Source organism: Cervus canadensis, chromosome 28 (assembly GCF_019320065.1).
Source record: "Cervus canadensis isolate Bull #8, Minnesota chromosome 28, ASM1932006v1, whole genome shotgun sequence".
NCBI lineage: Eukaryota > Metazoa > Chordata > Mammalia > Artiodactyla > Cervidae > Cervus > Cervus canadensis.
The window spans coordinates 28,346,014-28,369,949 of NC_057413.1; the positions used below are offsets into that span (position 1 = coordinate 28,346,014).

Consider the following 23,936-nt stretch of genomic DNA (forward strand, 5'->3'; position numbering starts at 1 on the left):
GGTGAGAAACAGGAGAGAATAGTGTCAATTTGGAATTTTAAAAAGTCAAAAACACCTTCTAGTGAAAACAAAAGTGTCCATTTTTCTGAGAAGCAAAATTTATTGTATTTATTGTAAGGAAAACACTGCCTGTGTTTATATGATGGAGTGGGGGACAAAAAGGAAACCTCCTTGGCTGTACTCTTTCTGTCTGTAGAATTAAACAGTATGTTCAAGAAACTGAAGATGAAAACACAACAAAAACACAACAATCTTTTTATTTATGTAAATCAGATCAACACTGGACAATAAACCAATTTCTACCCATTACCATAACAGCTTGTCTATAAAGAACAGAAAAATTCAGAGAGGATTCTACCTAGGGTCAAGCGGTTTTTTTTTTTTTTCTTTTTACCACCCATTCACAGAGGTATAGATTCACAGATAAATAATCCCAAACTACTTGCTCGCCATATTTACACATTCCCATTAAATTAAGCATAAATAAATATATACAAACTTAACATGGATACCCTCCAGAGCACTTCTCCTGAAGAGTCAATAGATTGATATTTCTCGATTGTGTGTCAAAAACAATGTTAGTGAGAGACCAACTCAACAGAGGAGTCGATTTTGGCATTTCAAGAATAGTGTTCATTCTACTTTTAAAAAGAAAACAAAACGAATTTTGTTATTTTTTTAACCCTATAATTTAACATACATCGGCACAGGAGGGGAAACACTGTTTGGGCTCTTGAGGCAACATCAGATGTTTTAAGATTTTTTCCTTTCCACATAATGTATTATGCATACAGAATATCAGATGTGATGACAAGTTGTCTATAAACACACTAAGTAGGAATGAGTTGCCCTTTTAGGTAAGGCTTTGTACCAGAGGAACAGCGTGTAGATAAGTTGGGGGTTTCAGGTTTTCCATTCGAACAAAGTTTTCATAGGATCTAAAATAATTGCTTGAGAGAAAGTGGTTTCCTTGGCCAAAGAAAATAAAACAGCCATGTCTTTGAAACTTTGAAAGTGGAGAAAGCTAAGGATGCGGTGCCAGAGAGAAGGAAAGAAAATGCAAGCTAACCGCGAGGGAGAAAGTTACCTTCCCAGTTTGGGAGAGAAGTTAATGATCACTTGGATGATGAAATCCTCACCCAGAACAGCCCTTCTTTTCTCTCTTTCTCCCAGAAGAGCCACCATACATATAAGAGGAGGCAGGATTGGACAGACGATGATGGTCAGAAGACCTTTAGAACCTCCGAAGGAACTTACAGAATGGAAAGTGTGAAGGCAGTGCTGCCATATCCTGACTCTTCCTACCTTTTAGCTCTTACTTTGGGACCGGGCACTTAAGAGGTTTGGATAGTGTCTTAACAGGGTAGGGGTGCAGGGGAGAGCTGCGACTCACCTGTTTAGTTTGAAAACAAGGCTCAAAGGGGCTTGTTTTAAACGTTTCCCTTGACTTAAAAGGCAAACTCTTGCGTTAATCCCAATGTTTATTGATTTATGGGCCCAAGGAAACCAAATCTTTTAATAACTCAATTATCAGATAAACGTAGCGGGCCTAACGAAAGCAAGGGGGCGGGAGTCATACATGAAAGAAGAAATGAGGGAGGGAAAGGGGGCAGCGGGCTCTATCCACGTGTGTGGGGGGTGCGGTGGGAGGCTGCAGGGAAGCGATGCCGAGGGCTCTATTCAGCCCGGGCGGGAGGAACGCTCACAGAGAGGGGCGAAGGGCGACGGAGGAGGCTGCGCAGCCCAGTAAGACAATTCCTACCCAAGACCCGCCTTTAGGAGCCTGAGGGTGGAGAGTTTTCGTCCTGGCAAAGGCGGGGGAAGCTTCCAATCCCCTGGACATTTCTAGGCCACTCGCCCTCGGGGAGCAGGCGCCCCGGGCGGCCGCTGGCAGCTAGGGGCTCGGGGAGCACTGAGACCCCTCTAGCCTGCAGCCCGCGGGGCGCCGCCCCATTACCTACTGGAGCACCGGGCTTTCTCGGTCGCCTTAGCCCTTAGGGTGAGACCGAGAGCGGGAAGGGCCCGCGCGGCCCGCGGCCCCTCCAGCGGCTGATTCTATGTCCTCAACACGACTGGGCGCGAGTGGCCCCCACGCTCTCGGGACCTGCACAGTAAGAGCAAGGCGCATCCATCGCGTCTCTCGCACGTCACACGCGTGGGGCGCGTTGCCCTGCAAGGAAAGGAGACGATGGTTTTCAGTGCGGTTTCTCCTTTCTGCCTTTGGCAATCAGAATACGTCTTATGCAAGCGGCCAGGCCTTCGGACAAAGGCTCAGGCTTCTAAGCTAGAAAGAGATGGCGCATCTACACGCTCCCGGCCTTTGTACTCTTATCAACTCATTTATGGCTGGGCCCTGCACATCCAGAGGTCCTCAAAGGAGCTGACAGTGGATGGGCTGGGGTCTGACATCAACCGTTGCTTGGGCCCTCCTGGGGACCTGAAACCAGGTCCCTAACTCCCTCCCCCATAAACAGGTCAGCGTAAAACTTTCAGCAGGTCCCTAAGTCCCACCCTTCAACCTTCCCCCTCCCCAGGCCAAGGCCCCAGGGGCACCGGCCTAAGAGTCCCAGTGGGTCCTAACTGTAAATCCTGCAGAACAGACCTCTGGAGCTTTATCTTCAAGAGATGCTGCAAAGGTCCTAATGCCTACTTTGTTTAAAGAGATGCGTTCATTCACACTCTATTTTAGAGATCTATCTCACCCACTTATACCCCTGGGGATTTCCCACTGCTTTGGGGATGGTGGAGCAATGGATTTCAGATCTTATTTCATGATAATGCTCAGGTGAAGCCCAAGAAAGGAGCTGGGCTGCCAGAAGTGAGAGATATTAAGTGCATGAGACTTTATCCACTGGGAATAGCCCCAGTGTATCCAGACGGTAACATTCAAAGCTGAAATACATCTCCTTTCACTTTGCATTATTTTACCATTATTGTCGAAACAAGTGCATGTCCGTTGGGGTGGGGGAAGGCCCCATTTATAAAGCATCTTGTAAGAAAGCAATTGCTGCTGAAACACAGGAGCTTGCACCACCCTTCTTCCCAGGACCACTCAACCATTCGCAAAGCTGCTGCTTTTCCCGAAATTGCCAAAGAGCCCAAGGAAATGGAATCCATTTTAAAGGCGAGTCAATAATGTTAAAATATTGGGCTCCAAGAAGCCTTACTCCTCTGCCCTAAAATTCATTTAGCAGCTTCCCACTCCTCCGGAATTCCGTGATGAGGTATCTGTTAACAACTAGACTGAAAGCTGCTTCAATCTCTTATTGGCCACTTTCTAAATTATTCCCTTTGAGCTTCTTTAAAGAAGTGCACCTGCAGAATTCTGACACACAGGCTTTGATTAAAAAGGGATCGGATTTTTTTTTTCTCTGTACCTTATAGATTGTGTAGGAAGCCCAAGTCCTCTTTGAAGAAGCTCATAAACCATGCGGGCAAAGCTTTGGAAAACAGAAGAGAATGAAATGGTACATACCCCTCCGAAGGGATTACATACTAATCAACGTATTCATATTGTGTTTTGGTTTTACTATTGTTCTTAAAATTGGTAGATGACAAATAGGATAACAAATGCAAGATGCTCTGTAGGCAGATGCCAGCAAGGCTGGGAACTAGTAAGGTTTCTGAAAGCAACTGATGATGAGTCTGAATCAACTTATTGGTCCGGATTTTCCTCGGCCGCGGGAGCCTCCGCTCGGCCAGCCGGCCCGAGAGCTGCAGCCACCGCCTGCGTCCCCGAGGGTCCCCCCGCCCCGCCCTCCCTCGCCCTCCCTAATTATGCAAACGGCCCGGGAGCTGGGGCACCGGTGAGTTAAGGACGCGGGGCGGGGCGGGGGCATCGAGGGGACCGCAATCACCACACGCCTTTTCATCCCGGAAGATTCCTGTGACAGCCAGAGGGAGGAAGGGCAACGTAGAAAAGGGTGGCTGGGAGAGGGGTGAGGTGAGGTGGAAAGGCGGGGACTGCCAGTTTCCTAAAAATATATTAAAAATTTAAAAAGTTCGTGCGTCTCAGTCAACCAGCTCTCAAAGCACTGACACCGACAAGGTTTCTCTGATTTTCTTCCAATAAGTTAGCGTTTTCTCATGTTTAGTCTTATGTTTATTTTCCAAAGGGGAAAAAAATCATGTTTTTATTATTATTATTATCAGTATTATTAAGCTCGAAAGAACCGAAGTGGAAAATCCGGACGGTGGTCTCCAAGTGTATCTTGAAATAGACACTGAGAACCGATACTGTTGCTCCGTGGTACGCCTCAGTTTTTTTTTTTTTTTAAGTTATTTAGTTTTGTTTTTTAAAATTTTGATTGTATGTGTATCTACCTAATATAATTCTTCCAAAGCCAATCCAATATTTTTAAAGCTAAAATTAAAATTTGTTTCTGTTTTCCTTTTGTATTTAAAACATCTTTCCTTTTTTTTTTTTTTTTTAATTTTTCATTTCCTGTGTTTCTCCTCCTTGTCGCCAGTTTTACTACCTGGGCCTTCCCCAGACGTGTGCCTGTTAGTGGTGGTGTTGTTCAAGAACATCTTGTCCATGCCTTTGAGCGCCTCGGTGAGATAGTTCTGCAGGGCCGTGAGCGCGGCGCAAATGGCCGGGGCGCCGAAGCCATGCGTGATGAGGCTGAAGTGCGTGAGGCAACTCTGGATCCCCGGCTCCAGGATGGGGCTGGGCCGGCTGTTCCCGATCGGAGTCCGGTCCTGAGCCAGCAGATCCGTAAATTCTTTACAAAGTTGCCTGCAAATGGGGCAGGAGAGGAACAACAACCACAATAACAAACAAACACACACCACCCTCAGCGTCGCTGTCATTGGCATTAGAAAGGAGACGCTCACACAAGCCCAGAGGCGCCCGGTCACCGGAGAGCCGGGGAGCGAGGCTAATGTGGGCGATTCCGCTCTGTTTCCTTTCCCAGCGCTCGGCCTTCTCGAGCAGCTGGGACTGGAAGGAAAGCGGGGGTGGGGAGGTGAGGCACCCCTTCCATCCCAAAGCCTGGCCTTTTTGGCAGCCCTCTCCCCTGCCCATCCCCCCCCCCTTCATTATGCAGGAAACTGCATAAACCCCGCTTTGGGAAAATCGCTAGGCTTTTAGCATTTGATTTGGAATATTCAGTCATTTTTAGCTCTTACCTGACAGTTCTTTTTAAAGCCCTTTCCCCCTCCTCTCTCCTGCCTCTCCAACCTCTTGGCGATCAGGCTCAGAAAGCCCAGAAAGATTTAGGGCCCTGGGCCACAAGCCTGTCCTTCTCACAGAAGCAGATTGCTGGAGCTGTGCATGGCCCAGGGCAAGCAACTGTTTATTCCATGAGAGAATGCTGATTCCATTCAAAGCAAAAAGCTGTTTACCTGCAGTATTTGAGAAGGGAGGTATTCCCACCACCACCATCTCCCCCCTTTTCCCCTTTCTTTTAAAGTGTAGGCTACAGAAGATCTTTGTACAACAGGATTGTTGTCCATATAAAAGGAGTCCCACACTGTTTAAATAAAACCTAAAAGTAGATGGTTAAGACTCCAGGGAGGGAAGATTTTTATTTGTTGAAGGTTTTTAATTCCTCAAGGCACCCAAATCTCCCAGCCTTAGAAATCTTGCATGCTTAACTATGGGCTGAACTTACTTGAGAAATTTTTAATATAGGAGATGGACAAAAGGCCATCTCCTGGAAGGCCCAAGGGCTTGGTTCACCGTGGTCAGAGGCATGGCATCCCAAAGGTCATAGCCTTTCACAGACTGGCAGGCTTCTGTCAGCCTGCCTCCACCTGGTCTCCAGGGTGGTGAGAAAAGAAAAACTACACAACTCCAATTCCAGGCCTCCCTGGGACAGTCTGACACTCGGTGACACCCGGCCTGGCCAACAGATGAATAGGGCCAATGCCTGGAGGCTCATGTGAGTAACTCTGGGGCACCTATTCCAAGGGGATTACACCCAGGAGAAGTAACAGCCAAAGGAGACAAAAAACACCTCCTCCCCCACCTGCAACAGCCAGAAAAGGGTTTTGGTTTTAAGACTGATGGGTAGAAGACACTACCAGGCGTGTGCTCACTGGTTCCTCTGTTCAAAATGCAGGCATACATCATCCCAACCAGGAAGAAACAGGTAACAGTTTTGACCTAAATAGGGCAGTTTCTTAAGTCAGAGGTTCCTAAGAATCACCTGTAGGGTTCAAACAAACACATCCAGGCCTCCAGCCTCACCCTCACCCTCCCCGAATGGGTTCCCATTCAGGGAGCCTGGGGCTAGGTCCACGAATAATTATCTTGGAAATGCTCCCCAGACGATTCTGATGCTCACCTCAGGTTAAGAAATGCTGGCCTAAGAGAAGCCACAAGCACTCCTCAGGGAAACCACAGAGTTGTTTGTGGAATCCTGTTATCTAATTTATCCAGTTTGGCTTTATTTTTTCCCCAAAGTACCTTTACTCTTTTATAAAGCACCAACAGTTCCCCTGCCACTAGCCACCAAGGGCAATAGGTGGGAGGGCAATTTACTGACAAAGATCTATTATATTGCTAGTTAGTACATCAAGGAAAACCTTCTAAAAAGAGGTGGGTGCCAGGTTTTGATCATTGGAAGGGATGGTTAAAGGCTTTCCTGAAGTTTGTACTCATTACCAAAGTGCCAAAAAGGAAATTCTGAACTGCGGAGAACAAATGCTTAGAGTCAAACATTTTAAATCTTCAAAGCCCAAACTGGGGTCTGTAAGCAATTAAAGTTCTGGGACATTAATATTTTTTGACCCTGCGGAAAGGGGCAATCAAATTCCAATCACGTCTCAAAAACATCTGGACAAATTTGAGCAAATGATTTTTCAGCCTTCCATATATTTCTTTAAATTACGCTGTCAACGGAACAAACCGCGTCCTGGAGCACTAAATAAATGAGCGCCGCTGCTTGCGCCGCGCCTGCGAGAGAAACGTGCGGGTGCACGCCGCGCCGCCCACTGAAGGCCTGAGCCGGCCATAAAACACCAGCAATATGACATCGAAGCCAAAGACAGGAGTAAATCAAATAAATAGAAAACCCACTGTAAAAGTTCAAATGAGCTCTAGACCTAAATTTAGCCAGAGATTTACTAGTTTCCCCTCTGGAGTTGTAGTAAATTCTACGTCTGTGGAAGATGCCAAACAGCAACGTTGGAAAGAGAGTAATTAGAGCTGGGGGTAGAGATGGGTACACGTGGGTGACATACAGACTCCCTGAGCGAGCCACGTGGCTGTGTGGGGAGGACAGGAAGATGTGCAACCTGGGCAGAAACAAGCATCCAGGGATGCAGGAAAGAACTGGAATAAGGCCCCACCCCGAAAAGGTCTGCCTGTCATCCCCAGGGCTGGGGATGTGACTTGTTAAGCAGCCTGGATTCAGATTAACAAAGCCATCCTTCTCAGAATCTAGGAAACAGAGAAGGCTGACACAAACACACAGCCTGTAATCAACGCTGAGGGGTGGGCACGCGCAGGGGGGCGGAGCTCAGAGGGCTCCCTACCAGCAATCCACCGGCTTTCCGCCACTGAGCTGGGAGCTCCCACCGCCTCCTCCCAAGCGAGGTGGCTGCGCAGGTTGGGAGTAGGGACGAGTTTAGGACACTCACTTGGTGGCCAGCAGCATATTCTTCCGGGAGTGCAGGTCACTGGGGTCCGTGTGCTGCCGGTTCAAATATTCAGAAACAGCTTTGGCGGGAAACTCTGTTTCGCAAATATACCCAAAATCCCGAGCTAAATGAACAGCTTCTCCTGAGAAGACAGGCACAGAGGAAATAATCAACACGCAAGACCATCCCAAGATCAGGAGGTGTTCCCTGGTCTATTGTTATTGTTCACAAAACAGGTCAACTCTTGGGGGCAGTAGCAAAGGTGGGACAGATGCCCAAATGAACATGGTTCTCAGGCCATGATTAAAGTTGATGGAACAAACTTTGTTCCTGCTGCTCCTTCCAGCCTCTCCCTGATCACACTTCCAGTCAAATCCTAGCTAGGCATCCCCTGAATAGTTTTGGGTCTCCCACACCCCAGCCCTGGAAAGGTGGGCCACTTTCGGGAGCCACCTTGCAATTGCACCTAGACAGACAGTGAACTGAACATTCAAGCCAGATCTGCCCCCCGCCCCTTTTTTAAGCATCTAACATGTTAACACCTGCTTTAAATAAAATTTAAGTCTTCCTAACTTTTGTATCTTCCTATAATAACTAATATATACAAATATAGATCCCTGTGTGCCTATGTCCACATATATTAAAGAATATGTAAATCATATATGGATCAGTGTCTATCCAGCAATGAAATATTTATTCTCCTTGTCAGTTTCCTGCTAGTTAGGTTTCAGGTTTCTCCTCTTCAGAGGTTCTTGCCATCATTTTCCTAGTTAAGGACTTTCTACTTTACAAAAGATGACAGAGCAGCTATAGAAAACCTGGACAGCTGAGAGACTCCTCAGTTTATGTGGAAACCCCTTTCGAATAAAGCATTATTACCCTTTAAAAACACAGCCTTAGGGGTTCAAGGGAAGATTTGAACATAAAAAAGAGATATGCTGAATTATCTCACAGCCACATTATTTGTAAGGAGCATGACTACTTTTAATCATCATTAGCATAGTAACCAAACACTTCCGGCTTACAACATCTCATAACACTGAAAACTGCCAACGGAATATTGGCATTTCAGTGGGTTTTCCAGTTCCTTTCCTTTTCCACCCAAATCCCTGTCTTGGGCTGAAATTACCTTGACTGCTTTTCAAAATGAAGATTGTGATTTTAGCAATACGCTAAAGGGCAAAAAGTAAAGCCCCCAGGCTGAGAGGCAACCACTAATAAGTGTGGTCTGGAAATTTGGTCACCTCTGCCTCTAAAGGGTAAGTTTGGGCCAGGCAACTTTACCTGAAAGATGGCAAAGTGCAATGCCTGTCAATGTGATGACTTTATGGTTGCTGCCTAAATATTCTAAGATCCCCTCTCCAAAAACTAACTCTCCGAAGGAGTGTCATAATATCATATCCATAAAAATAGAAGAAAAAAACAAAACCTACATGTTAGACTATAGAGAAAATTCTACAACTTCCTCTATTAGGCCCTTCTGGCTGTATTTCCTGTGCCTTCCACAACCCACAAATTCAAATGCAGATCCACTTGTTCTAGACTCTGGAGAAGATCCTCTTTATTACATACCATAAATATCATCTCCAATCCCAAAATGATGAGCAAATTAGAATGTGCTTGTTATAAGCATGGGCCTTTAAATTTACAACCAAAGATCATACATGACTCCCCTCCACGTTTCCTAACTCCTCCCTCCCATTCCCCTCATCCCCAACCCATATTTCTCCTAGGTCACTGGTCTTATGAAGCTCTATTTCAATAAATCCCAGGTAATCAGCGGGAGATAGGGGCCCTGGAAGTGACATGAGTTTTAAAATAACCATTAGAGAAAAAAATAAAATAACCATTAGAGGTCATGAACGCAACAATAATTTCACAAATCAACAGTGTATTTACTACTACTGATGATTCAGAGGTAAAATTTGGGAAGGAGAAGGGGTATAGAAGGGATTAATGGTTACAGAGTTATTCGTGAGTTTGTATAGAGGTTGTTTCAGGTACCATGTCCTCCACCTGGAGGCACCTGCACTGGCTTGGAAGCCAGACCTGAGCACTCTCCAGAGCTCAGGGACCCTCGCACACATCCCTTGGCCTCTGGACAATTGCTACTCCCTCTAAGTAAAAAGACCTTTGAACTTTTCAAGCAAACGCTTGACATCCAACTCATAAGGGCACAACAATTGCAATGATTTCCAGTTAATCATGAAACGTGTAAAATGTCAGCCTTCAGCCAACAGTTAAACTCTGCCACTTCGTGAAATGGCCACTCGTCTTGCTTACCTTCCACCAGGGAGGTGAGTAACGTGACATTTGCTGCTTTGCGTCTGCCCGCGGGTAAATTCAAACCGATTTTTTCTAGCCTTTCTCGCAAAGATCTCCCCCCATTTTTCGATTTGGCTCTGAAATTGCAAGAATTAACATTCTGATTAACCTCAGAGTGTTCCTGAAACAAAGTTTAGATTTAGCAATCTAAAGCCCAGTGGAGCTTGAAGAGGTTTTAACTTGAGGTTAGCACTTTTTTTTTCTTCCTTTTGGTTATTTGCTGATAGTTTGCTGAGGCTTGCTTAATTTCTGCAATACAGAGCATAAAAAAAAATTGTGTCCTTTTCTTCTATCTCATGAGAATAAAAAATGACACCAGATGGGAATAATTAGGGTGTAGGTTGTGGGTCCAGAGAAGGTAGAAGCTGCATGTGCCCAAGCCCAGCTCCTTCCTGGTCATGGAGCCAGAGAGGTGAGCTGAAGTCGAAACCGGGCAAGTACAACCTTGCCGAAAGACGAGAAGAACTGGGTGGTTCAGAAAGGAGAAGGCTCAGCCTGAAACGGGTGGGCTTTCAGAGTAAGAGGTCAAGAGTCACAATAAAATGGAGTTGGGTTAAAAGGGGAAGGAAGACTGAAACAAGAAACTAATGATGATGTTAGCAATCATCATAACAATAAAACTAGCACCAGAGGAGTTTAGTTACATGATAAGCACTTTATATTGATCATCTCACTTAATCTCATAGTAAGTTCCATACACACACACCCTCAATTCCTAAGGGTGATTGAAAGAAATTTCTACACTGTAGAGCTCAAAGGACTCATGTGAAACTGAACTACAAAGTAGAGCAGAGCAAAAGGACTCAAAGTGAAAAAAGTCTGTGGGTCACACCCTTACTTCTTCCCAATGATCCCCCTTTATGTGCTAAGGTCTGGGCAAAAATACAAGAAAAAACCTACTCTGACTTCTCTTCCTGTGCTGTTCACCCCGCCACTTTTAGGGAAGAAGGGGTTTCAACTCCCAAGATAGGCTAACTTGAAAAGGTCATGTCATGCAGTGTGACACCTTCATATCGGAGGCACTAACCAAAGAGTTCAGGTGTTGGCAGGGACTTTTGGGGAGGCTTTGAATCTTAAGATAAAACTCAACTCCTCCCCAGTTTCCAAAAGGAGTCTATGGATTGTCTTTCTCCAACACTGGGGAGCATATGAAAGGCCCTAAGAATACCTGTCTATACTTCTAAAATGGTGTCATTGTTATTTTTGGTAGTGGTACTGAGGAAAGGAAGTCACACAAGTCTAGAATAAAGTTTTTCAAACTGCGGCGCACAATGCATTAGTGGGACAGGATCAACTTGGTCAGCCGCCAAGTGCACTTTAAAACAAAATAAGAGATCAGAGAACATTGCAGGTGAGAAGGGGGTTGCTCCATGATACTCCTGTTTTAGGTAAGTGTGTGCAGAGTTTGGGTCCCACTCAAGGTAGAGAATGCCCCGAAGGATCCTGGGAGTGGAAAGAGGGGCGCCGGGTACACGGTGGGGAAAGTGGAAGGTCCCCAGGCCCGCAAGGCGAGCGGGAGGGCGAGGCGGCGCGAGCTGGGCGGGGAGCACGTGGTGGAGGCGGCCGTAAGCTACAGGATTCGGTTGCTAGGCAACCGCGCGGCATTAAAAAGTGGTTGAGGTGGTGGGTTACCTTCTGAGGACGCCGCCGAGGAGAGACGCATTGAGGCATTCGGGGGGCGACAGCCGTCTCTGAACTTCTCCCACAGTTACTTTGTATTTTGAAGTTGAACTAAGCAGAGACAAGCGGCCTGGGACCGAGCAAAACACCTCGCCGGTGTTGACGGACATGCCTCCTAAGAAGCCATCTTTATTCATCATCAGGGAAGTCACAGATTTGGGAGGAACCGGAACTAGAGAGAGGGAGAAAAAATATGCCATAAAGGTGACCGGGTTTCGATCCTCGTGACCGCCGATAGAATGAATGTGTCGCTGCCTGCGCAGGGGCGAGGCCACAGGCCAGGCGCCAAGAGGAAAGCTGCAGGAGGAAGTGTTTGTTCCCGTGGTTCCGCGGTGCGTTCAGAGCACTGTGTACAAACAAAATGCAAAAGCCATCACCTCTGGAAACTTACCCCAAATGTGTGGACATGTGAGAGTGGCTTGCCACAGTCCCGCTCACTACACAAATCAGGAAAAGCACGCAACCCAGAGTTTGGACTGTGCTGTGAAGCCAGACAAATGGGATTCCATTACGTGTTGGCTGTGTGACCTTAGACATCTCACTAAACCTCTCTGAATCTTAACGTCCTCGTCTGTCTCCTGATAATCACATTTGGTGCTGAAGCCTGAAGGCGATGCTCCCTACCAGTGATATAAAATAGTAATACCAATGGTTTTATGGGAACCCTTCCCTCCTCTCCTATTTGATACAAATCCGTGATCATCACTGGCAAAGATCAGCATGGTGAGCCCCATCAGTCACTCTGCCCAAGAACAGCCAAGTAATAATACCATTAAACTGGGGCAGTTGGGCCCAAGAGAGCTGCTCATTTCTCTGCAGTGGATCCCAGTTTTTGCTATATCCTAACAACAGATTCATTTAGAAATGAACCCAAATGCTCCTCTCCAGTGAAAGCAATTCCGCGGTGACATGAATTTTGTTTACAAATTAACGTAAAGCACCCGGCTGGTGATTGTTTGGAGCAGTTATGATTTACAACAGGTGCCCTGATCAATCAACCAATCACTCTAATTCATGTGAGCGGCGGTCTTGCCTTGCCCCAGTTGTTTCATTTCGGCAAGTAATTGATAACAAACCGCACTCAAGGTATGTTTTATGCAGAAGTTAATAAGAGCTGACAGCTGGTTGCCACTGCTACCCAGGCGCATTCAGTCTCTTCAGCCTGTATTTCTGTTTAATTGTGTTTCAGCGTCATCTGCACCTTAGGAGGAGGCGGGGCTCGGTAGAACCAGAGGCTGGGAGCCAGGAACAGTGAACGGTCAGCTTCCCAGTTCCCTGGCAGTCTCCCTCCCTTGGACTTCTACATGGCTGATGCCCATTTTCTTTCTGCAGGCCCCTGGGCAGGAGACGCTCCCTGCTGGCTTGCCCTAAACCTTAGCTTCTTCCATGGGGGTCTGAAGCCCCTCAAGCACCTCTCCAGTGATCACTAGGCCAGGGGACTTATTGAAACATGCAATGTTTCTGGCATGAAAAAGGATGCTTCCATTCTTCCTTTTTAATAAAGACTCTGTCTCACTCTATAATCCTAGTAAGAGAAAGATACGCTTTTTCTTCTCTCTGGAACCTAGAACCCCACACGTCAAGCAAATTATATAACCTCCCTTGACTAAAACAGACTAACCGCCCTGAGTGTTCTTGAAACAGCTTATTCTCTCTACCATAGATCCCAGCATTCAGACCTTCATGGTATTTTAGAGACTCCTAAAAGGTAGGTCTCAAATCTTCTATTTCCTATAAATTGCATTTGGCTCTTTACAAATGCCTGTAGAAAGGTCTTTCTTGAGAAAAGTGGACAGGGAGACAAGCATTGCCTTTTTTCTACTTCTTATAGACATTTTAGAGTTTCTGATCTGTCTATATAGTCTCTCCCAGGGCTGAATGAATGATGTCAGGTAACCAAGTGAATATTCTGCACTGTCATGGTGGTGGGGCAGTTACAAAGTGGGGTTTCTTCTTTCTGATTCCCTTCATCACAGTCAGTAAAGTGCTTCCCATTTGAGAGCGAACCAATGCAAATTCGAAGTGTATTAATTAAATGTGAGTAAAGTACGGATTTAAAGTCACTTAAAAAACAATGATTGGGGTGGGAACAACCCTGTCATTTAATTCTCTTACACAATATCCACATCTATTGCAATATGCCTTTTTTGTTCACTGCTGTTCTGATTTCTGTATTTCAGATTCATATGCAGGCACTATAAGCAAACAGTGTATGATCATGGTAACCTTGAAAAACTTTTCTGCAAAATACAGATGGCCCTTTGTAGTTTTAATATGGTATGAACTATAGAAATAAGTTGTATAAAAAGCCTCATCTTTGATATTCAGCAAAATTTAAAAATTTAAATCCTACTGTATTTAGAAAGATAATTTAAACAGAACCCCCCCCCCCACCCTCCATGGCCAAGCAACTTGAAAATAGTAAGTTAATTCCTATTTACCATACCGGATAACCGAATATCTGCTGAGAACTGGAATTTTGCCTGCTTTTCACAGTCCCAGGTGCCAAATCTCTTGAAAAGCCAGGCCTTTTGAGACATTTTATAGCCTGCCCTCAATTTCACTATTGTTAATTGCCTGATTTACCTGACAAGAGCAATTTCCTTTGGGGCATGTCCATAGCTCCCTCCCAAGGACTGTACCTTTTTGTATATACATTATCATCTAAATATCACCCACCCAGGCAGCATCCCTCAGCACACTGCTGTCTAGAGGGAGAAGGAAGCGGGGAGTGGTGATATTTCTTCACTCCCCTTCTCCCCCCACCCCCGCCCGACAAGACTTTGAGCAGACGCACTTCAGGTTATATTTCTATTTTTGAATTTCAGTATCAATCTTGTTCATACCCTCCTCTCTCTCATCTTCAGGTGCTAAACGCTGGCCTCTGAATGGTCTCCTAAACTAGACTCTGCACGTCTTGTCTCACACTCTTCTAAGTCCAGCCTACTGTTAGCATCTACCTTCCCCTCCACTCTCACACCTGCTTTCCTCAGCTGATTAACCCCATATTTTATTCTCTTTGTCTTTTCCCTTCTGCTTTCCTCCAGCTTATCAATAAACCCAGGGAGCAACAGGACCCGGTTGATTTGTTAGTAATTATGAGCACACTGCTCCTGCTCACGGAACCCAGAGATGACTAAGATAGGTTTAAAGCGACAGCAGGAAATGGTAAGGAAATGGAGCATAGCAAAACTCAGCGTGAAGCTTTCAGTTCTTTACATGTTTACAATTTTCTGTGCATACATTAAAACTGGGTGGGATTTTTTTCCCTCTTCAGTTCTCAGTTGGATAGTGTGGCCAACTTCTGGATGTAACACCCACAAAATTTGCCCCCCTCCCTTGTAACTTGCATTATATGGGGGCAGAAGAACAGAGGTTTAAAAATCGATCAATATTTCATTACAGGGACTGGAGTTTAATTTGAGAGAGTGGAAGGAAAACCGATTGGAGAAAATCTTATTCATTAGTGAACGCTATAGAGCCAAAGTGTTAATAAGCTAGCGTTTCATCTTTACTCTTTACACTTAAGTATGAAATCACAGCTCTGATATCTTTGTGTTTGACTGGAGGCACGTTTTCTGTGGTTCTGATCTGTTGGTGGGAAAGAAGAAAGAAATGAACCCATCTAATGGACTGAAGCCTAAGTCCCTCTGAAAGGTGCTCAGACTCAAATATGGAAACTACACCCGGAAGCAGCAAGAGGTGGAGCATTGCTTGAAATAATTACTTCTCACCAGCAGATCACCCTTTTCCTCATACTTAGATTGTTTCTTATCTACCTGGGGGCTAAATGTTATTCCATATGTATATAAGAGCATGTGTATAAATATGAGCACTGAAATCCTAAAGAAAAAAACATAAAAAGGCTTCTCACAGAGAAAGCCAGAACATAAGGAAACTACGAACATCCTGTGTTGGATTCCTTTAGGGGCAAAGCCTAAGAGGCTGGAAACTGAGTTGGATCCCATCATTTGACTCGGGTGTGTGGGACCTTGAGAAGTCATTTGTCTTCTCTTCATCTCAGTTTCCTCACTGGAGGGTGGGGGTAGGAGTTGGAGAAGAGTATCTAACCCTTCCAGCTTTGAAATTCTATGAACTCTGATTACTCCCTGTGTGGCTGGAATGTGGCTGAGAGCCTCTAGTTGAATAAAGGCCGATGGGGACCCAAGTCAGCTCTGAAAACGTGAACCTCTCCCTTTGAGAGGAAACTCATAGCCTTCTCAGAGGTTCTGACAGACTCTGGGTGCTTTGACCTCCTATGTCAGAAGGGGGAGTCTCAACAGAACCCCTTGTAATTGAAATTGGCAATTTCTCTATCTCCCACCATACCCAGAGAAAATCCACACCAATCAAAGTGTTTATGTGGGAAAGGGGCCAGAACTAACAGGAAAAAAGTGGGAGAGAACCAAGAAGTTGAACTGAAACTAACCAAACAGGATATCCCTAAGACCAGTGAAAACGCCGCATCGTCACAGCACTTGGACCCTAGACTCCAGCCACGCCAGTCATTCCAGGATATCCCAGCATCATTTTCTGCTATCTAAGATGTCCAGTCGATTGCATATTGGCCTCTAATTGCACCAAAAACTTTTTCTGAAAGCCTAGGTGAGCCTTCTTTAGGTTAGGCTGGTAGGAGAGTGGCAGTGATCATTTATAGGAGCTGGGCACCACCCCACCCCCTGCCCGGCCCAGATTCCTAATCTTAATGGAACTGAGAGTTAAGAATGATTTTTTAATGTCTCGTTGGATTTTTAGACTGTTAATGTACCGAATCCTTCTCATTATTACTTTATTGATTGCTCATTGACCAGCCCCCTTCAAATCGTATTAACCACCCTCTGCCGGTTTAGATTAGGAGAGTTTAAAAAGCACCTTTCATTACTCCCCCCGCCCCCAACTCCTGCAATGGAGTTGAGACTCGCTGGCTTAATGGGAGCTCTAATGGGGCAGCTAAGAGGAGAGGGGCCCCAGTCCCTGCCGATTGCATTAATAGCTCAAAGGGGGCCAATACAGAAAATTAGCCGTAAACGAGCTCTGGAGATCTTCAAATGAAAGAGCCATTTATCACATTGGCTACCTTCACTCCACTCGTTTGCTCTCTCTACTGGGAACAACTCATTTCCTCTTAACTAAATTACTTCAGAAATGTCAGCTAAGCCCAGATAGCAAACATAACCAGAGAGCTAGCCTACAATCAAGGGGGCGATATCAACACGGGCACAAAACTGGACAGGGTTAAATTTTAGGACGGAGACCTTGCATAATTACAGAGACACATGCAGACACATAGAGATATATATCCTTTATGTCTAAGTCCTCTCCCTTAAATACACACAGAGGCACAGAAGCCTAAACCTGGGCCAGTTGCTGCCACTTTATTAATAAGGTAGACCTTTAAAAATCTCTCTAAAAGCCCATTAGAAAACAAACAAAGCAACCAAGTCCCTTGCCAGTTGTTGAAATTTAGAATATTTCATCCAGGAAACGTTCTCACCTCCTCTTTTATGAAATTAATCTCTTCCTCATAAAGGTGGGGGAGGGGCAAAGACGGGAGACCAGAGGGCAGGGACAGAGCTAATGAATCCATAACCTTATTTTAAGTGGTTCATAGTGATCTAGAAAAGTAAATCAACCACTTACTCCACTTTTGCCCATGGCTCTCTAAAGATAAAAATATAGTATTAGGATCTTTTTGTCATGTAATAAAGCAAATACCTGAAATATTAAATAATGGACTTGACCTCACACTTCATATTCATACCACACTCCTTAAATCAATAGACTGACTGGGGTGCCACTTAGATGTGTTAGGCTGTGCATTTTTAAAAAGGTTTACTATTTAAAAAGTAGTCCATGTTTCCAAAACCAGAAACTGCCACCTTAGTCAACATTCTCTTTTTCTTATTCCTGGAGATCCTCATATATACATACATATTCACATTTCACTGACAGACATACACAAGCCCTGAAACCAAAGCATCCCACATCTAAGAATATTTTCAGCTCCATTTTTGTTAGGCAAGTTAAGTTCCAAATATTTTTATTGGCCTGACTATTAATAATATTCTGATTGGTCGTCAGTTGGGCATGCCCCACCACCAGCCCCGATGCTGTTTCAGCCCCCATAGAGAACTCTGAGCTAAGGGGTTCAAGCTTTCCATGAAAAGGGACGGAAACTAGAAAAGAAACCAAGAACGCCAATGAAGAAGCGCCTCTCCTCCTCCCCATACTATCCACCCCGTCATCCCATTAACCAGCAATTAACCAGAAGAGAAGACCCAGGAGGGAATGGTGAAAGTGAGCTGTCAGTGCACTTGCAAATCCAAGCGCAAGCCCAAGTGTCCCAGCAAACCCAAACCCTGGCATTAAAAACCCGAAACGATACTATCTAAGGAAGAGTCGGAGACATTTGGAGGAACACTTAGATACTTTTACCCCAAACCCTACTAGTCTTCTTCAGGATATTACATTCAAAAGCCAAATGGCATCACTTCAAGTACAGCCTCCCCTCCCCACCTCCCACCTCTCCAAGTGACTTTTTCTGCTTTTGTAAGAGCAGAAAATTGAGCACACCTCATCCTGCTTGCAATCCTTCCTTCACAACCGTCCTACTCTACCGGCTTGACTCTGCATTACTTTTCAAACCATCCTTTTCCTTTTCATTGTTTTTGTGAATGTCATCTGGCTCAAATGAATCAGAAGTGACTGCAGCTAGGAATTGTTGACACCAAACAGAAGGACAGGCCTTCTCCAGCATCGATAAAAAAAGGGTTACAGTAGTTAAAATTGTAGCTCCAAATACCGGTTCTTGCGATAATTAAAGATTGCACTGTTTACACATTCAAGCTCCTAAATTTGTGGCATGTGAGTGACATTCGGGCCTTTTGGCAGCCACACTAATCGCCAAGCATTCTCTCAGTGACTGTCAGAGAAGAGGGGGGAAAAATTAAGCAGCTGCAATACGCCCGAAATGAGTTATTGTAATTACATTTAATTAGTTTAATTAGTTAATTATTTTGCTTACAGCTGTACAAGAGACTGCAAACATTTGTTAATATCACATGCCCTTTAACAGTATGGGGTGATTCCACAGTCACACTAAATCATGAATGCATATGTAGGAAGATTGAGAAATGTTCAGAGGCCAGCTCAGCTTCTCAGGAAGAGCATATTTAGCGACACATTTGGCACAGTTAAAAAAAAAAAATCTGAAGAAACAACTCGTAAAACACAGAGAACTGGGAACAAAATTACCACTCCAAAATACAAAAGCAAGGAGAGAAGGAGCTGCCCCAATGGCATAGGGTTTGGCTCAACAAACTCCAGTTATCAATGAAATAATTAGCTCATATTTTTGAAAGCAGTGTTTCCCAACCATACATAATGGTAGTTCAATTATTTATGATGTATCTAGGATTGCTAGCGAATGTACTGTGAGAAAAATGGCAGTGGTCTCTGTCTCTCTCATCAGGGTTTCTGCCTTCAGTCCCCCACCCCCATCCCTTCTTCCCAACAGGCATTTTCATCCAGATAGCCACTGTCCTATGATTGTGAACAAACACTGGTGTCTTATAAAACAATGAAGTCCTTAAAAGTGAAAATGCATCACAAAGACATGAATGCACGGGAAAACTTTGCTTACTTTGGGGAGGGGGAGAGTCCATACCTTTTTTTATGACAGACTGGTCCAATAGATTCATGCCGCTGTTATTGGCATCTTCAACTGACTGTGAATATAAAAACATCACTATTCAAATCGACTGGATATTAAAGAATCGCACACATAAATCATGTCATTCCAAACTGGAGTTTCTGTTATTTCCATTTATATTAATTCACAAAGGGAGGTTTTATTATTATTATTATTACCTCCAAATGGACACAGAAATGAAATTCACCCAAATTATAAATTCTTCCAATGGAAGAAGAGGAAAGAGGAAACTGTGAGAGGCATCTGGGATGCAGGATTGGTTTAGTGATTATATTAAACATAGATATTACATAGACACATAAACTTATATTATTCGCTCTTATGAATTGTGAAAATTTGGCAGCCGCTGAAGGATTTCCACCAATATTAGTCAGAGCTATGTCTGTTTTCTATGCTATCCCAGTGCATCTTAACCCCAGAGTCATTTTACAAATACATAATAGTTTACATTATAGGATTTTAATTAAAGTCTGAGCAATTTGGAATGGAATGCAAACAGCAACACATAGGAACACGTTTGCAGGCGGTCAGGACCGCACACCCACCGCAGTCCACACACATCTCAGTGCTGTGTGAGCTTCCTGCTGCAGGACAGTCCCTCGGAGGGACCTGCACAGTCTACGCCCCCTGCCACTGCTGCTGCCCAGCAAGAAGCACACCTGTTAGGAAGGCAGTAACTACAGACATGCACACTCACGCGCGCACACACACACACACACACACAGGATCTCCTGGTGAGCAGCACCTGGGTCATGGCAAAGAACAGTCACCTTCCTTGCCAGTTGCATTCCAGAGAAGGAAAATTCCGACCCTAGATGTTGGCTGCACTTCAGAGGGGAAATGGCTCTTAGAATGATATTCTTGCTGTCAAGATGCACTAGGCTTCTAGCTGTGCATCCCAGGGCATCCAAAAGCAGTGGATTCCCACCTTCTACTCCCCAGTGAAAATTAGTGTTAGCTTTTCCTGCAATGTCCAGCCGCTTTCCTTGACCCTTACAAACCTAAATTTGGACCCATCTGTCACCCTCTCTACAGAGGAGTAAAAAGCAAAGGGCTTGAGAGGGAGGTTGTGTTTAGACAGCACCTCCCACCCACTCAAGCTGCATCCCCAGACAGGGCGTGTGTTCATCACAAGGAAGAGACTGTCTACCCCAAACAAGCAGCACATTAGAAACGAGATGATCTAATCACGGAGGGGGCATGTTAATTTGTTTCTTTTCGTTTTTAATAGCCACTCTTCTGTTCTCAGAAAGATGAGGAAAATTGTTATTCCCCATAAGAACCATTTTCCATGTTGCAACATGCCATCTCCATCTTAAAAAATAGTAAAAACAAAAAGCTTAAAAAAAAAAATGCTTCATGTAACTTGTTCGGAACTCCCAGGAGACCCCACCACGCACACCGGGCGCGCACACACAAGATTCACGCCTTTCTGTGCTCACGTGTCTACAGCGGCGACGTGTCCACGCAGGACAGAAATATTCGCCTGTGTCTGTGGGCGGGCAGACCCGCGATCTTACGGGCCGGGACCGTGCGCCCCCACACCTCACCCTCACGTCGGTACGTAAATATGTATATACGCCTCATCAGCGACGTGGGGTAGTTGTGGTAGTTAATGAGAAGGCTCTTGTCTGATTTTCTATCTAATTACGGCCGCCTGCTGGGTTTTTGTACAGGATATTCACGCAGCATGCTGGCGCTTAATCGTCACAGGGAGGATCGTAAAGATTTAATTAGGACTGCATGCGGAAGCTCGGAAAAACAACTCAGACTCGTAATTACTAGACTTCTTTAGTTAAAAGTGATACCAGGGGTTGCTTTAAGACAGTAGGGTGTGTTTGAGTGTGTGTGTGTGTGTGTCAGGGCTTTGACTTAACATCCTCATATGATTACACTCAGGTAGGAGAGGTGATGAGAGGTTAGAGAGCAAAGGCCAGAAGAAGGAAAGAGGTGTTCACAGCAACTGACCAAACTCCAAACTAAGTATCATCTGCACCTCTCCTTCTTCCTGATGCTGTTTTTCTGAGTTTTTAACACTGTCCCCACTCCCTGCGTGCCTGCCCGTGCGCGGGTGCGCGCGATCGCGCGCGCGTACACACACACACACACACACAATGGGTGAAATGTAGCATACCAGAACCCAAACAGCGATTTGCTGGTTTAATAGCCCCTGTGAGTAAATTGAAATAGAAATTGACAGGGTTTTATAGTTTCATTTAAAAAATATTAGAAGCATTTGGTTAATTAGCTCTTCTTTGCTTCTCTCGCCATCGGGGCGGTGGCCCCGCGTGTGTGTCTGGGTCACACAACATCTTGCCCCGACCCTGGGTCAGGTGAGGACCCTTGGCTGAGAGGCCACTCCCCTCTCCTTGGCCTGGCAGCTCCCTGGTATCTGCCGGATCGCGGCTGGGCTGACAGAGAGATCCGGGACACACACTAGGCCCCTGAGATGGAACAAGTGACTGGGGTCCAGGCGGAGGCACCTCTGGTCCCTTTTTACAGATGGGGGAGGGGGGCGCAGCCCACCCATACCGCAGAGGCAGGAAATGGGAAACGCAGAGGCCGCCAGCCGCTCCTGCCACACCGTCCCCTACACTCCTGATCCCTAACTCGTAAGTGGAGCCTCCGGGATGGAACAGAGGAGGCGCAGCCTCTGGATTCAGGGGTCTCATCTTTGGTCCATCTCCTCCCCTGTCTTTCTTTGTTACCTGCCCCGTGTCTCGTCAAGCACACCTGTCATCGCGTGGGAGACAGAGATCCTCCCTTTTTCCTGGGAAGGCGCGGGGTGAATTCCTCCTGACCCCTGGCACCAAGAGTCGACCCTGAGAAAGTCTCAGGGGCCTCCCCAGCTCGCCAGGGGACCTGCTGAGATGCTTCCGGGGGAGGGACGGGGAGAGATGGGGTAGGCGGGAGCAACCAGGGCCCCGGGCCGGCGCTTTCTCTGCCCTGGGCTCTCTCCACCTCCCAGGTCTGAGCTCCGGCTGCAACTTCAACAAGGATGTTGTCCCGAATGCACACCGACCTGGCCCTATTTCACTCTCGCCTCCTGCATCTGACCAAACCCTCCAAAGTTCTCACAATTCTGTCTTAAAAATACAATAAAATAACTAAAAGCAAAGAAATCTGCTCCCTCTTTGGGTGCAGACTCTGGGTTTAGTAGCCTGAGCCACCCCGCCTGCAGAGTGGCAGTGACACAGCCAATGTAGCGTTGCCAACAGCAATGCTGATGAGTTGATCCACTTTCATTATCTAGCACTTTGAACCGTACCCACAAAGGTTAATTTAAAAACTTTTCCCCCCAGACAAGTATTACCCCAACGCATTAAACACACACACACACACTACTGAATATTTCCTTTCTCATTTGATATTCTGAAATGAGCAATACCTCCAAGACAGAAACAGTTAAACTTGCTTAAATCAACAGAACTACCACTTATGACTATGGGTAAATCCAGCCACAACTCAGGTGATTCCATTATTTCCAGAAATACTAAATAACTACATTTCCCTTAAATCAGTAAACCATCATAGACAAGACACAGACAGCATTTAATGCTATCACCACATTTTAACTGTTCAAAATACATTTTCTTCAGCAAGGTAAAGAGAAAGGACTCATGCACCCTTTCTCTTTCCCATTTCATGTTCCTTCGCTTTAGAGGTATGTCTATAAGGATGCGTAATATAGACAACCATGCCAATGAGACTGAAGAATCACTTGAAAACCTTTCAACCATTTTTCTTTTCTAGAGACTATTTAAATTAAAGAGCAAAAGGAGACCTGCTCAGAATCACCCAGACAGTTTTCAGAAATCATTTCCTTGATGTTTCTTTGTTTAATCTAACCAAGTATTCTCCACCAAATCAGGCTCCATTGTGTAGGTTGCAGATGGGATAGTGGTGGGGTGGGGGAGTGTTTGGAGTCTTTTGTTTTAAGAAACAAACATGTGATGCCTCTTCAACTGGTGACACGGGGGAGAGGAGGGTACTAGCAGAAAGAAGGACTAAGGAAGGACCTGGAGAATGTTGCCCCACTGCCATTTCACGGTCCAAATGGGGAAAAGAACCTCCAAAACGGTATGTGTCCTCATGAACCCCCAAACAGAATTATGACTTTTTGGGTCTCTCCCCATAAATCTTCCATTGCTCAGATGCTGCCTCTGGAGCTCAGTTCTCTTGGAAAAGGGTTCTACAGCTTATGGGACATTCAAAGTAAGACCTGGCTTGGACAAAATAATACGTTTTCTTCCAAATGTGCCTTGTCATGCTTAACAGAGTCTTTGCAAATTGAGCAGGAACCTCTATAGAGGTCCCTGCACTTCCACGCTGCAGCCCCAGCCTCCCGGCAGCCAGGATTCCACCTGCCCTGTCAGGGGGCCAGACCCAGGGGGGCAGGTTGAGAGGGCACCCGGCTTGCTTACACAAAGCCAAGAGAACAGGAAGGAGTCCCCTAGCTAAGGCAAGACAAAAGCACCTAGCCTTGATTCTGATGATCCCAAACTAGCAAAACACATGTACACTTTTCTCCTCCATTCTTGCATTTCTCACACTTTCTAGCTTTCATCATCAAAACCCCAGAAAACGCCACTAGAGAGTCATAGAGGTAATACACGGTTACATACGTCGAGTC

General features: G+C 45.5%; 1 protein-coding gene across 7 annotated transcripts in view; it reads right to left on the bottom strand.

The window, feature by feature from the left end:
* Positions 1-241: 241 nt before the first annotated feature.
* Positions 242-23,936, bottom strand: part of TFAP2B (transcription factor AP-2 beta) — a 31,930-nt gene continuing 8,235 nt past the window's right edge. For 5 of the 7 annotated variants that reach the window (XM_043450790.1, XM_043450791.1, XM_043450792.1 and 2 more), the window contains 7 exons: positions 19,259-19,319; positions 11,545-11,764; positions 9,871-9,989; positions 7,588-7,729; positions 4,479-4,738; positions 3,378-3,440; positions 242-2,170 (listed from right to left, as the gene is read on the bottom strand). In XM_043450790.1, the coding sequence (XP_043306725.1) occupies positions 3,379-3,440; positions 4,479-4,738; positions 7,588-7,729; positions 9,871-9,989; positions 11,545-11,764; positions 19,259-19,319 (864 nt within the window). In that variant the 3' untranslated portion in view covers positions 242-2,170; position 3,378. Of the gene's footprint in view, positions 2,171-3,377; positions 4,739-7,587; positions 7,730-9,870; positions 9,990-11,544; positions 11,765-19,258; positions 19,320-23,936 lie in introns of all 7 variants that reach the window. The other 2 variants (XR_006266213.1, XR_006266212.1) reach the window with 1 other exon arrangement.